The 13,222-nt window shown below is 45.4% G+C and overlaps 1 protein-coding gene across 3 annotated transcripts in view; it reads right to left on the reverse strand.

Moving 5' to 3' along the window:
* Positions 1-13,222, reverse strand: part of gcgra (glucagon receptor a) — a 199,976-nt gene that overhangs the window by 1,793 nt on the left and 184,961 nt on the right. For all 3 annotated transcript variants that reach the window (XM_071392639.1, XM_071392656.1, XM_071392648.1), the window contains 3 exons: positions 12,841-12,910; positions 5,857-5,945; positions 4,937-5,081 (listed from right to left, as the gene is read on the reverse strand). In XM_071392639.1, the coding sequence (XP_071248740.1) occupies positions 4,937-5,081; positions 5,857-5,945; positions 12,841-12,910 (304 nt within the window). The remainder of the gene's footprint in view (positions 1-4,936; positions 5,082-5,856; positions 5,946-12,840; positions 12,911-13,222) is intronic.

The raw sequence follows: 13,222 nt of genomic DNA on the forward strand, positions 1-13,222 counted from the left end.
GAAACACAGTGGCCTCCATCACTCTTAAACGGAAGAAGTTTGGAACCACCAATACTCTTCCTAGAGCTGGCCGCCCGGCCAAACTGAGCAATCTGGGAAGAAGGGCCTTGGTCAGGGAGGTGACCAAGAACCCGATGGTCACTTTGACAGAGCTTCAGAGTTCCTCTGTGGAGATGGGAGAACCTTCTAGAAGGAAAACAATCTTTGCAGCACCACCATTCAGGCCTTTATGTTAGAGTGGCCAGACTGAAGTCACTCCTCAGTGAAAGGCACATGACAGCCCGCTTCAAGTTTGCCCAAAGGCACCTAAAAGACTCTCTGGTCTGATGAAACCAAGATGAAACTCTTTGGCCTGAATGCCAAGCGTCACGTCTGGAGGAAACTTGGCACCATCCCTACGGTCTCTCTCTCTCTATCTTTCTCTGTGTTTTTCTCAGATGTACAGGACTGTTAGAGTCACTGTTCATTTTCTCTCTGTGTTTCTCAATGTTTGTGTGTCTCTCTATCTCTCCCTCAGTCTCTCTCACTGAGCCTCTCTCTCTCTCTGTTTCTCTCAGATGTAGAGGGGTGTTAGTGTCACTGTCACAACTCAATACTGGACTGGCTACTACTGTGTGAACTCTGACTGAGACTTGAGTACGGCTCCAGAGAATACAGAATCCTTCTTACTTTCAGACAGGATATACTCTCTGTATGTACACGTTACACGTTACACAAATACATTTACCTTCACAATGTAACAGAGGAGGGAAAGCTGTGTTCTGTGTCTCGGGCTGTACAGTCGTGGCCAAAAGGTTTGAGAATGGCACAAATATTAATATCCACAAAGTTTGCTGCTTCAGTGTCTTTAGATATTTTTTGTCAGATGTTACTATGGAATACTGAAGTATAATTACAAGCATTTCATACGTGTCAAAGGCTTTTATTGACAATTACATGAAGTTGATGCAAAGAGTCAATATTTGCAGTGTTGAACCTTCTTTTTCAAGACCTCTGCAATCCGCCCTGGCATGCTGTCAATTAACTTCTGGGCCACATCCTGACTGATGGCAGCCCATTCTTGCATAATCAATGCTTGGAGTTTGTCAGAATTTGTGGGGTTTTGTTTGTCCACCCGCCTCTTGAGGATTGACCACAAGTTCTCAATGGGATTAAGGTCTGGGGAGTTTCCTGGCTATGGATCCAAAATATTGATGTTTTGTTCCCCGAGCCACTTAGTTATCACTTTTGCCTTATGGCAAGGTGCTCCATCATGTTGGAAAAGGCATTGTACGTCACCGAACTGTTCCTGGATGGTTGGGAGAAGTTGCTCTCGGAGGATGTGTTGGTACCATTCTTTATTCATGGCTGTGTTCTTAGGCAAAATTGTGAGTGAGCCCACTCCCTTGGCTGAGAAGCAACCCCACACATGAATGGTCTCAGGATGCTTTACTGCTGGCATGACACAGGACTGATGGTAGCGCTCACCTTGTCTTCTCCGGACAAGCTTTTTTCCGGATACCCCAAACAATCGGAAAGGGGATTCATCAGAGAAAATGACTTTACCCCAGTCCTCAGCAGTCCAATCCCTGTACCTTTTGCAGAATATCAGTCTGATGTTTTTCCTGGAGAGAACCTGCTTGTCACGCTCGTCTGAAGAAGAGGACCAAAGCGCAGCGTGGTACGTGTTCATGATAATTTATTCACCAAAAACACTCAAGCAAAATAACAAAGTGAGAAACAAAACAGTTCTGTAAGGTGCAGACACTAAACAGAAAACAACTACCCACAAAACACAGGTGGGATGAGGCTACCTAAGCATGATTCCCAATCAGAAACAACGATAGACAGTTGCCTCTGATTGGGAACCACACTCGGCCAAAATCAAAGACATATAACACATAGAATGCCCACCCTAATCACACCCTGGCCTAACCAAAATAGAGACTAAAACCCTCTCTATGGCCAGGGCGTGACACTGCTTCTTTGCTGCCCTTCTTGACACCAAAAGTCTTCGCCTCACTGTGCGTGCAGATGCACTCACACCTGCCTGCTGCCATTACTGAGCAAGCTCTGTACTGGTGGTGCCCCAATCCCGCAGCTGAATCAACTTTAGGAGACAATCCTGGCGCTTGCTGAACTTTCTTGGGCGCCCTGAAGCCTTCTTCACAACAATTGAACCGCTCTCCTTGAAGTTCTTGATGATCCGATAAATGGTTGATTTAGGTGCAATCTTACTGGCAGCAATATCCTTGCCTGTGAAGCCCTTTTTGTGCAAAGCAATGATGACGGCACGTGTTTCCTTGCGGGTAACCATGATTGACAGAGGAAGAACAATGATTCCAAACACCACCCTCCTTTTGAAGCTTCCGGTCTGTTATTCGAACTCAATCAGCATGACAGAGGGATCTCCAGCCTTGTCCTCGTCAACACTCACACCTGTGTTAACGAGAGAATCACTGACATGATGTCAGCTGGTCCTTTTGTGGCAGGGCTGAAATGCAGTGGAAATGTTTTTGGGGGATTCAGCTCATTTTCATGGCAAAGAGGGATTCATCTGATCAAGCTCATCTGATCATCTGATTCATCTGATCACTCTTCATAACATTCTGGAGTATATAAAAATTGCCATCATACATACTGAGGCAGCAGACTTTGTGAAAATTAATATTTGTGTCATTCTCAAAACTTTTGGCCACGACTGTACATGATGAAAGGCAGTTTGGGTCTTGTCTGTAGCATAGAGCTGTCTGGGTGGTAAAGGGGTCTTGTCTGTAGCATAGAGCTGTCTGGGTGGTAAAGGGGTCTTGTCTCAGAGTAGAAGGACCGAATCACTCAGAGTAGAAGGACCGAATCACTCAGAGTAGAAGACAGAATCACTCAGAGTAGAAGGACCGAATCACTCAGAGTAGAAGAACCGAATCACTCAGAGTAGAAGAACCGAATCACTCAGAGTAGGACTGAATCACTCAGAGTAGAAGAACCGAATCACTCAGAGTAGAAGGACCGAATCACTCAGAGTAGAAGAACCGAATCACTCAGAGTAGAAGAACCGAATCACTCAGAGTAGGACTGAATCACTCAGAGTAGAAGAACCGAATCACTCAGAGTAGAAGGACCGAATCACTCAGAGTAGAAGAACCGAATCACTCAGAGTAGAAGGACCGAATCACTCAGAGTAGAAGAACCGAATCACTCAGAGTAGAAGAACCGAATCACTCAGAGTCGAAGAACCGAATCACTCAGAGTAGGACTGAATCACTCAGAGTAGAAGAACCGAATCACTCAGAGTAGAAGAACCGAATCACTCAGAGTAGAAGGACCGAATCACTCAGAGTAGAAGACAGAATCACTCAGAGTAGAAGGACCGAATCACTCAGAGTAGAAGAACCGAATCACTCAGAGTAGAAGAACCGAATCACTCAGAGTAGGACTGAATCACTCAGAGTAGAAGAACCGAATCACTCAGAGTAGAAGGACCGAATCACTCAGAGTAGAAGAACCGAATCACTCAGAGTAGAAGAACCGAATCACTCAGAGTAGGACTGAATCACTCAGAGTAGAAGAACCGAATCACTCAGAGTAGAAGGACCGAATCACTCAGAGTAGAAGAACCGAATCACTCAGAGTAGAAGGACCGAATCACTCAGAGTAGAAGAACCGAATCACTCAGAGTAGAAGAACCGAATCACTCAGAGTCGAAGAACCGAATCACTCAGAGTAGGACTGAATCACTCAGAGTAGAAGAACCGAATCACTCAGAGTAGAAGAACCGAATCACTCAGAGTAGAAGGACCAAATCACTCAGGGTAGAATGACCGAATCACGCAGGGTAGAAGGACTGAATCACTCAGAGTAGAAGGACCGAATCACTCAGAGTAGAAGGACCGAATCACTCAGGGTAGAATGACCGAATCACGCAGGGTAGAAGGACTGAATCACTCAGAGTAGAAGGACCGAATCACTCAGAGTAGAAGGACCGAATCACTCAGAGTAGAAGGACTGAATCACTCAGGGTAGAAGGACCGAATCACTCAGAGTAGAAGTACCGAATCACTCAGAGTAGAAGGACTGAATCACTCAGACTGAATCACATTCAAGCTACTGAGGGTAATTCACATCCACACAGAAGACATTCAGGCTACTGAGGGTAATTCACATCCACACAGAAGACATTCAGGCTACTGAGGGTAATTCACACCCACACAGAAGACATTCAGGCTACTGAGGGTAATTCACACCCACACAGAAAACATTCAGGCTACTGAGGGTAATTCACATCCACACAGAAAACATTCAGGCTACTGAGGGTAATTCACAAACACACAGAAGACATTCAGGCTACTGAGGGTAATTCACATCCACACAGAAGACATTCAGGCTACTGAGGGTAATTCACATCCACACAGAAGGCATTCAGGCTACTGAGGGTAATTCACAAACACACAGAAGACATTCAGGCTACTGAGGGTAATTCACATCCACACAGAAGACATTTAGGCTACTGAGGGTAATTCACATCCACACAGAAGACATTTAGGCTACTGAGGGTAATTCACATCCACACAGAAGACATTTAGGCTACTGAGGGTAATTCACATCCACACAGAAGACATTTAGGCTACTGAGGGTAATTCACACCCACACAGAAGGCAGCAGCTGTTGATATTAGATTGTTGTTTGAGTCAAAGTTATTCTGTCCATGTGGTTATGAACCAGCTTGTGGATCTGCCCTCTTTTATAACTCAGTTTGAATAGTTACTGGACAAATGTTTCTAGATTTATCTTACGGTCAACACATCAAACTCCGTCCATGAGAGCAGGTCACGTACTGCTTGTGAATGCAGTATGTATGGGTAATGAATGTGTTATGAGGTCTCTATATTTAGGTACCCTTTAAGTGTGTGTGTGTGTGTGTGTGCGTGCGTGCGTGCGTCTGTGTGTGTGTGTGTCTGACCTGGAAGGAGGTGAAGAAGAGGTCGATGAAGAGTTTGGTGAGACGCAGGGTGATGGTGGCCTCGGTGGACTCATCCGTCACGAAGACAAACACCACCAAGTGGATCCCTAGTAGAGGGATCAGGGTTAGGGTAGACTTAGCCAACCTGGGAGAGAGAGAGAAAGAGAGGGGAGGGAGAGGGGGGAGGGAGAGAGGGGAGGGAGAGGGGAGGGAGAGAGAGGGGAGAGGGGAGGAAGAGGGGATGGAGAGAGAGAGGGGAGGGAGAGAGGGAGGGAAAGGGGGAGGGAGAGAGGGAGGGGAGAGGGGGGGAGAGAGGGAGAGGGGAGGGAGAGGGGGGGAGCGGAGGAGAGGGAGGGAGAGAGGGGAGGGAGGGATAGAGAGAGAGAGGGGAGAGGGGGAGGGAGAGAGAGTGGGAGAGGGGAGGAAGAGGGGAGGGAGAGGGGAGAGAGAGGGGAAGGAGAGAGAGGGAGAGAGAGGGGGAGAAGGGAGGAAGAGGGGAGGGAGAGGGGGGCAGAGAGATGGGAGGGAGAGAGAGGGAGAGGGGAGGGAGAAGGTGGAGGGTGGGAGAGAGAGGGAGAGGGGAGGAAGAGGGGAGGGAGAGGGGGGAGAGAGAGGGGAAGGAGAGAGAGGGAGAGGGGAGGGAGAGGGGGGCAGAGAGATGGGAGGGAGAGAGAGGGAGAGGGGAGGGAGAAGGTGGAGGGTGGGAGAGAGAGGGAGAGGGGAGAGGGGAGGGAGGGAGAGAGAAAGAGGTTGGAAAGGGGAAAGGAGGGAGAGAGAGGTTAGAGAGATGCAGGGAGAGAGGGAGATGGGGAGAGAGAGAGGAAGATAGAGGGGGAGAGAGGGAGAGAGAGCTGAGATTAGGTTGATGATATTATAAACAGAGGAAAGGGTTTTCATTGTGAAAGAAAGAAAGACCTCACCGGAACTTGTAGTCGGAGTATCTCATCTGGTGAGCCCTCAGTTTGGACACCAGGATCTTTATTATGTGGATGAAGATCAGGAAGTTAATCTGTAAAGAACAGGAAGTCAGAAACAAGTGACGACTTATCAACATGCAGAACAGAACAGTGGTTTGCAAAGAGCTCCGTAGCATTACATTCTTACATTACATTCATTACATTTCTTCTTCCGTCCCCATAGCAGAACCCGTTTGAAGAACCATTTTTGGTTCCAGGTAGAACCCCTTTGAGTTCCATGTAGAACCATTTCCACAGAGGGTTGTACATGGAACCCAAAAGGGTTCTACCTGGAACCAAAAAGGGTTCAACCTGTAACCAAAAAGGGCTATCCTATGGGCACAGCCGAAGAACCCCTTATGGAACCCTTTTTTCTGAGAGTGTACATACTGTAAGATCACAGGGCGGCACACCATTGGCCCAGCATCGTCCGGGTTACGGTTTGGCCGGGGTAGGCCGTCATTGTAAATAAGAATTTGTTCTTAACTGACTTGCCTTGTTAATTAAAGGTTAAATAAAATAAATCCCAAACTATCTTAGGGCGGGAATCAATCTGACTGCGCTGTGTAGGCTATGCACCTTTTAAAGGCAATGCTTCCACGATTGCGGAGACTGAAACGCTGCATATGTCTGCTCAGTAGGAAATGAACTTTAAATGTCAAACGCACTATAACACTGATTTACCGCTAACGGGATTGAATCCAGACCGTAGCCTGGTTACAGACATGTAGGGCTGCAGTCTAGTCAACTCATACGCTCCTTGTCATGGCTAACATGTTTAAATAGGAGTTGGCACGACAGTCCAAACAGATCTAGGACTGTCAGGCTAGCATGTTTAAATAGGAGTTGGCAAGACAGTCCAAACAGATCTAGGACCGTCACGCTAGCATGTTTAAATAGGAGTTGGCACGACAATCCAAACAGATCTAGGACCGCCAGGCTAGCATGTTTAAATAGGAGTTGGCAAGACAGTCCAAACAGATCTAGGACCGTCACGCTAGCATGTTTAAATAGGAGTTGGCACGACAATCCAAACAGATCTAGGACCGCCAGGCTAGCATGTTTAAATAGGAGTTGGCACGACAGTCCAAACAGATCTAGGACTGCCAGGCTAACATGTTTAAATAGGAGTTGGCACGACAGTCCAAACAGATCTAGGACCGCCAGGCTAGCATGTTTAAATAGGAGTTGGCACGACAGTCCAAACAGATCTAGGACCGTCACGCTAACATGTTTAAATAGGAGTTGGCACGACAGTCCAAACAGATCTAGGACCGTCACGCTAGCATGTTTAAATAGGAGTTGGCACGACAGTCCAAACAGATCTAGGACCGTCACGCTAGCATGTTTAAATAGGAGTTGGCACGACAATCCAAACAGATCTAGGACCGCCAGGCTAGCATGTTTAAATAGGAGTTGGCACGACAGTCCAAACAGATCTAGGACCGTCAGGCTAGCATGTTTAAATAGGAGTTGGCACGACAGTCCAAACAGATCTAGGACTGCCAGGCTAACATGTTTAAATAGGAGTTGGCACGACAGTCCAAACAGATCTAGGACCGTCACGCTAGCATGTTTAAATAGGAGTTGGCACGACAATCCAAACAGATCTAGGACCGCCAGGCTAGCATGTTTAAATAGGAGTTGGCACGACAGTCCAAACAGATCTAGGACTGCCAGGCTAACATGTTTAAATAGGAGTTGGCACGACAGTCCAAACAGATCTAGGACCGTCACGCTAGCATGTTTAAATAGGAGTTGGCACGACAGTCCAAACAGATCTAGGACCGCCAGGCTAGCATGTTTAAATAGGAGTTGGCACGACAGTCCAAACAGATCTAGGACCGTCAGGCTAGCATGTTTAAATAGGAGTTGGCACGACAGTCCAAACAGATCTAGGACCGCCAGGCTAGCATGTTGAGAGCTACGTGAACAGATACAACTATGTCCACTGACGTTGACTCAAACGAGTGTCCTAAACCAAACAGACCGGGATAAAGAGGAGAGGGAGTGGCGCTGTGTTGTCATGGGCTACGTGAAACAGCAAAGCAGGAACTGACCTCACCACCTCTGTCTCTGTGAAAACTCAAACACAGGAATTCCTGTAAGGTACAGGAACTACAGCCACTTAGGAAGAGGATTGATGTTAGGAAAGTATGTCGACTCAACTCGGGGTGACTGTGTATTTTATTTAACCTTTATTTAACAAGGCAAGTCAGTTAAGAACAAATTCTTATTTTCAATGACGGCCAAACCCAGACGACGGTAGGCCAATTGTGCACCGCCCTATGCGACTCCCAATCACCACCGGTTGTGATACATCCTGGAATCGAACCAGTGTCTGTAGTGACACCTCTAGCACTGAGATCCAGTGCCTTAGACCGCTGCGCCACTCGGGGCGCACACAGGCGATGTTCCAAATAACACACTGTTCCCTACAAAGTGAACTACTTTTGATTAGGACCCAGGGCTCAGTTTGGCAGCTGTGGGAGTGTGAGAGGGAGATGCCCGTGTGCTTTGCGGTCTAGTGGATTTTTCCCCCCTGCAGTTTTCATGAAGATCACTCCGCGACACACACGACGCAGCGCTGTCAGCCACTGACTTGTCATTCTCACTCGCCATCACTTACCGCTGTCATGAAATGGACTCATGCTAACCACAAGTTCTGACTGAGCTCAATTGTCATGAAACGCACATACAACGATGAGTTTCTCTCTCTTTCATACAAACTTATAACGACGAGCGCCCACAATGTGTTTTGTGCGGGTAAGTGGTTAGTAATGAGTCTCTCATAACGAACGGATTAATAAAACAACAAGTCCTGACCTAACATCCACAGCATGATGGTAAACCCAGGAAGTTCTTTCAGAACAGGGCAGAATGCTTCAGGAAACAGTGCTTCGACAATGGAAAAGTAAGTCAGCTAGCAAGGCATTGTTGTAATTTTATAACCGGTGATGATAAGCAGAAATAAGGGCGTACTAACTAACTCTCATAGTAGTTAGATGTGAGTTTCTCTTTCAAACATTCCCCTAGCCTTGTACACAGCTAATAGCTAACATTCCCCTAGCCTTGTACACAGCTAATAGCTAACATTCCCCTAGCCTTGTACACAGCTAATAGCTAACATTCCCCTAGCCTTGTACACAGCTAATAGCTAACATTCCCCTAGCCTTGTACACAGCTAATAGCTAACAATCCCCTAGCCTTGTACACAGCTAATAGCTAACAATCCCCTAGCCTTGTACACAGCTAATAGCTAACATTCCCCTAGCCTTGTACACAGCTAATAGCTAACATTCCCCCAGCCTTGTACACAGCTAATAGCTAACATTCCCCTAGCCTTGTACACAGCTAATAGCTAACGTTAGCCAACGCAAGCTAGCTACTGATGCAACCCTAGTAACAGTACAGATGAAGATGAAAAATGATCAGGCCTACTGTACATCTTACTGTAGAAATGACCAGGCCTACTGTACATCTTACTGTAGAAATGACCAGGCCTACTGTACATCTTACTGTAGAAATGACCAGGCCTACTGTACATCTTACTGTAGAAATGACCAGGCCTACTGTACATCTTACTGTAGAAATGACCAGGCCTACTGTACATCTTACTGTAGAAATGACCAGGCCTACTGTACATCTTACTGTAGAAATTATTGTTGAAAACCTGTCTAGGTTCAAACTGTTGCTGTTAAAATACAATAATTATTTGTATTCTTAACTTTCAACAATCATTTCTACAGTAAGATGTACAGTAGGCCTGATCATTTGTCATCTGTACTGTTACTTAGGGCTGCACTATCATAAACCCTGTGTGTGTGTTCTGTTATTCATCTGTGTGATGTGATCAGTTTATTCCAGTTCAGAATGAAAATGATTTATTGTAATTTAGCAGCAACAGGTCCAACCTAGACAGATACGTAAGAGTGTTTTTAATTTGTAGAAAATAAACATGAATATATATTTATATGAATATTTAATTTCATTGTTATTTGTTTTTGTCTATATTGCATTTGTTTTAAGTATATGTACCGATATTTATGTATAGTTTCCAAAGTTTGGGTCCCAGGAATAGACAGAGTTTCTAATGTGGGTCCCAGGCTGAAACAGTGTAATAACCCCTGGTATAGTGGATGGGGTGCCCTTTGGGATCCCACTCTTATATAAAGCCATGTTCTGACCTTTCATTAACACTGCGGTCACGGCGGGACAGCAGGGGGTAGAACTGGGTCAGGACTTCATCAAACTAAATACACCCAAACGGATATGGAAGAAAGATAGACTGTTGAATTCTGACATACTATAGCTGGTATGTTGACTTGGAGAGTCTGTCTGATATGACAACTGCCGTGACGAATCTCACTCTTATATAAAGCCAGCCCGGCCCTTCCAGGAGTAGGCTATTCATAACTCCAGGGTTCAAAAACCCTTCAACACAGTCTTCATGTTTAAGGTCTGTGGTAGGAGATACCATTCAACACTGTCTTCATGTTTAAGATCTGTGGTAGGAGAAACCCTTCAACACTGTCTTCATGTTTAAGATCAGGGTCTGTGGTAGGCGATACCATTCAACACTGTCTTCATGTTTAAGGTCTGTGGTAGGAGAAACCCTTCAACACTGTCTTCATGTTTAAGATCTGGGTCAGTGGTAGGAGATACCCTTCAACACTGTCTTCATGTTTAAGATCAGGGTCTGTGGTAGGAGATACCATTCAACACTGTCTTCATGTTTAAGATCAGGGTCTGTGGTAGGAGAAACCCTTCAACACTGTCTTCATGTTTAAGATCAGTGTCAGTGGTAGGAGATACCCTTCAACACTGTCTTCATGTTTAAGATCAGGGTCTGTGGTAGGAGATACCATTCAACACTGTCTTCATGTTTAAGATCAGGGTCAGTGGTAGGAGATACCATTCAACACTGTCTTCATGTTTAAGATCTGTGGTAGGAGAAACCCTTCAACACTGTCTTCATGTTTAAGGTCTGTGGTAGGAGATACCATTCAACACTGTCTTCATGTTTAAGATATGTGGTAGGAGAAACCCTTCAACACTGTCTTCATGTTTAAGATCTGTGGTAGGAGATACCATTCAACACTGTCTTCATGTTTAAGGTCAGGGTCAGTGGTAGGAGATACCATTCAACACTGTCTTCATGTTTAAGATCAGGGTCAGTGGTAGGAGATACCCTTCAACACTGTCTTCATGTTTAAGATCAGGGTCAGTGGTAGGAGATACCCTTCAACACTGTCTTCATGTTTAAGATCAGGGTCAGTGGTAGGAGATACCCTTCAACACTGTCCTCATGTTTAAGATCAGGGTCAGTGGTAGGAGATACCATTCAACACTGTCTTCATGTTTAAGATCAGGGTCAGTGGTAGGAGATACCATTCAACACTGTCTTCATGTTTAAGGTCAGGGTCAGTGGTAGGAGATACCCTTCAACACTGTCTTCATGTTTAAGATCTGGGTCAGTGGTAGGAGATACCATTCAACACTGTCTTCATGTTTAAGGTCTGTGGTAGGAGAAACCATTCAACACTGTCTTCATGTTTAAGATCAGGGTCAGTGGTAGGAGATACCCTTCAACACTGTCTTCATGTTTAAGATCTGGGTCAGTGGTAGGAGATACCATTCAACACTGTCTTCATGTTTAAGATCAGGGTCTGTGGTAGGAGATACCATTCAACACTGTCTTCATGTTTAAGGTCTGTGGTAGGAGATACCATTCAACACTGTCTTCATGTTTAAGATCTGTGGTAGGAGATACCATTCAACACTGTCTTCATGTTTAAGGTCTGTGGTAGGAGAAACCCTTCAACACTGTCTTCATGTTTAAGATCAGGGTCAGTGGTAGGAGATACCCTTCAACACTGTCTTCATGTTTAAGATCAGGGTCAGTGGTAGGAGATACCCTTCAACACTGTCTTCATGTTTAAGATCTGGGTCAGTGGTAGGAGATACCATTCAACACTGTCTTCATGTTTAAGATCAGGGTCTGTGGTAGGAGATACCATTCAACACTGTCTTCATGTTTAAGATCAGGGTCAGTGGTAGGAGATACCCTTCAACACTGTCTTCATGTTTAAGATCTGGGTCAGTGGTAGGAGATACCCTTCAACACTGTCTTCATGTTTAAGATCAGGGTCAGTGGTAGTGGAGCAGGACATCAAATGAAAACACCCAAACGGAGACGGAGGAGGACAGATACGAATCAACTGTGTTTTGTATGCTTCGTTTAACTGAATGAACAAACGGTTGTGTATATATATATATATATTGCTAGTTTCTGTGTGTTTCATGTAAGCCGTGTGGGTTTCCAACCTTACCTGCACACCTTTATACTTTGTGTTGTTATATAAACAAATACAACTAAACTAAAAGTAAAAGTTGAATGCCAACATCACTCTAGTCTCTGAGCGATGGTAGCCTATACAGTACTTCATGTACTTCCAATACCCGTTCACACTGTGTTCATGTGTGATAGAGCAGGTACCTCAACATGGAATAGTGTACGAATGGAAGGAGAAATGACACTGCCACATACAGTACCAGTCGTTTGGAAACACCTCATCATTCAAGGGTTTTTTCTTCATTTTTTAAACTATTTTCTATTGTTATTTCATCGTTTTGATGTCTTCATTATTATTCTACAATGTAGAAAATAGTACAAATAAAGAGAAAGCCCTGGAATGAGTAGATGTTTCCAAGCTGTTGACTGGGACTATAGATACATGTGTATGACAGCTGGGGTGAAAATGGTTAGGAGACGTAATCGTAAAGACAGTAGGAAAACAAAATTGTGCGCACGTACGCACGCACGCACGCACGCACGCACGTGCGTGCGTGCGTGGGGAGATGGAGAGAGAGAGAGAAAAAGAGAGAGATATAGAGATCAAGTTGGAGGGAGGTCTTTAGAAAGAGAACAAACAAAAGGGTACTTACCACAACTGCTAGCAGTATAGGTGACCGTATGATCCACCAGTACTGCATGTTGATATTCTGCTCCCAGCACCTGTCAAACAGAGGAACACAACACTGAGGCTAACATACAGACAGCACCTCTCTTCCCCAGGGTTGTGGTCTAGGGGCCCTGTATACAAGGCTCAACACAGCACAGAGGGGAATATACAGGACCCTGTATACAAGGCTCAACACAGCACAGAGGGGAACATACAGGACCCTGTATACAAGGCTCAACACAGCACAGAGGGGAATATACAGGACCCTGTATACAAGGCTCAACACAGCACAGAGGGGAACATACAGGGACCTGTATACAAGGCTCAACACAACACAGAGGGGAATATACAGGACCCTGTATACA

Source organism: Salvelinus alpinus, chromosome 1 (assembly GCF_045679555.1).
Source record: "Salvelinus alpinus chromosome 1, SLU_Salpinus.1, whole genome shotgun sequence".
In the NCBI taxonomy this organism is placed as follows: domain Eukaryota; kingdom Metazoa; phylum Chordata; class Actinopteri; order Salmoniformes; family Salmonidae; genus Salvelinus; species Salvelinus alpinus.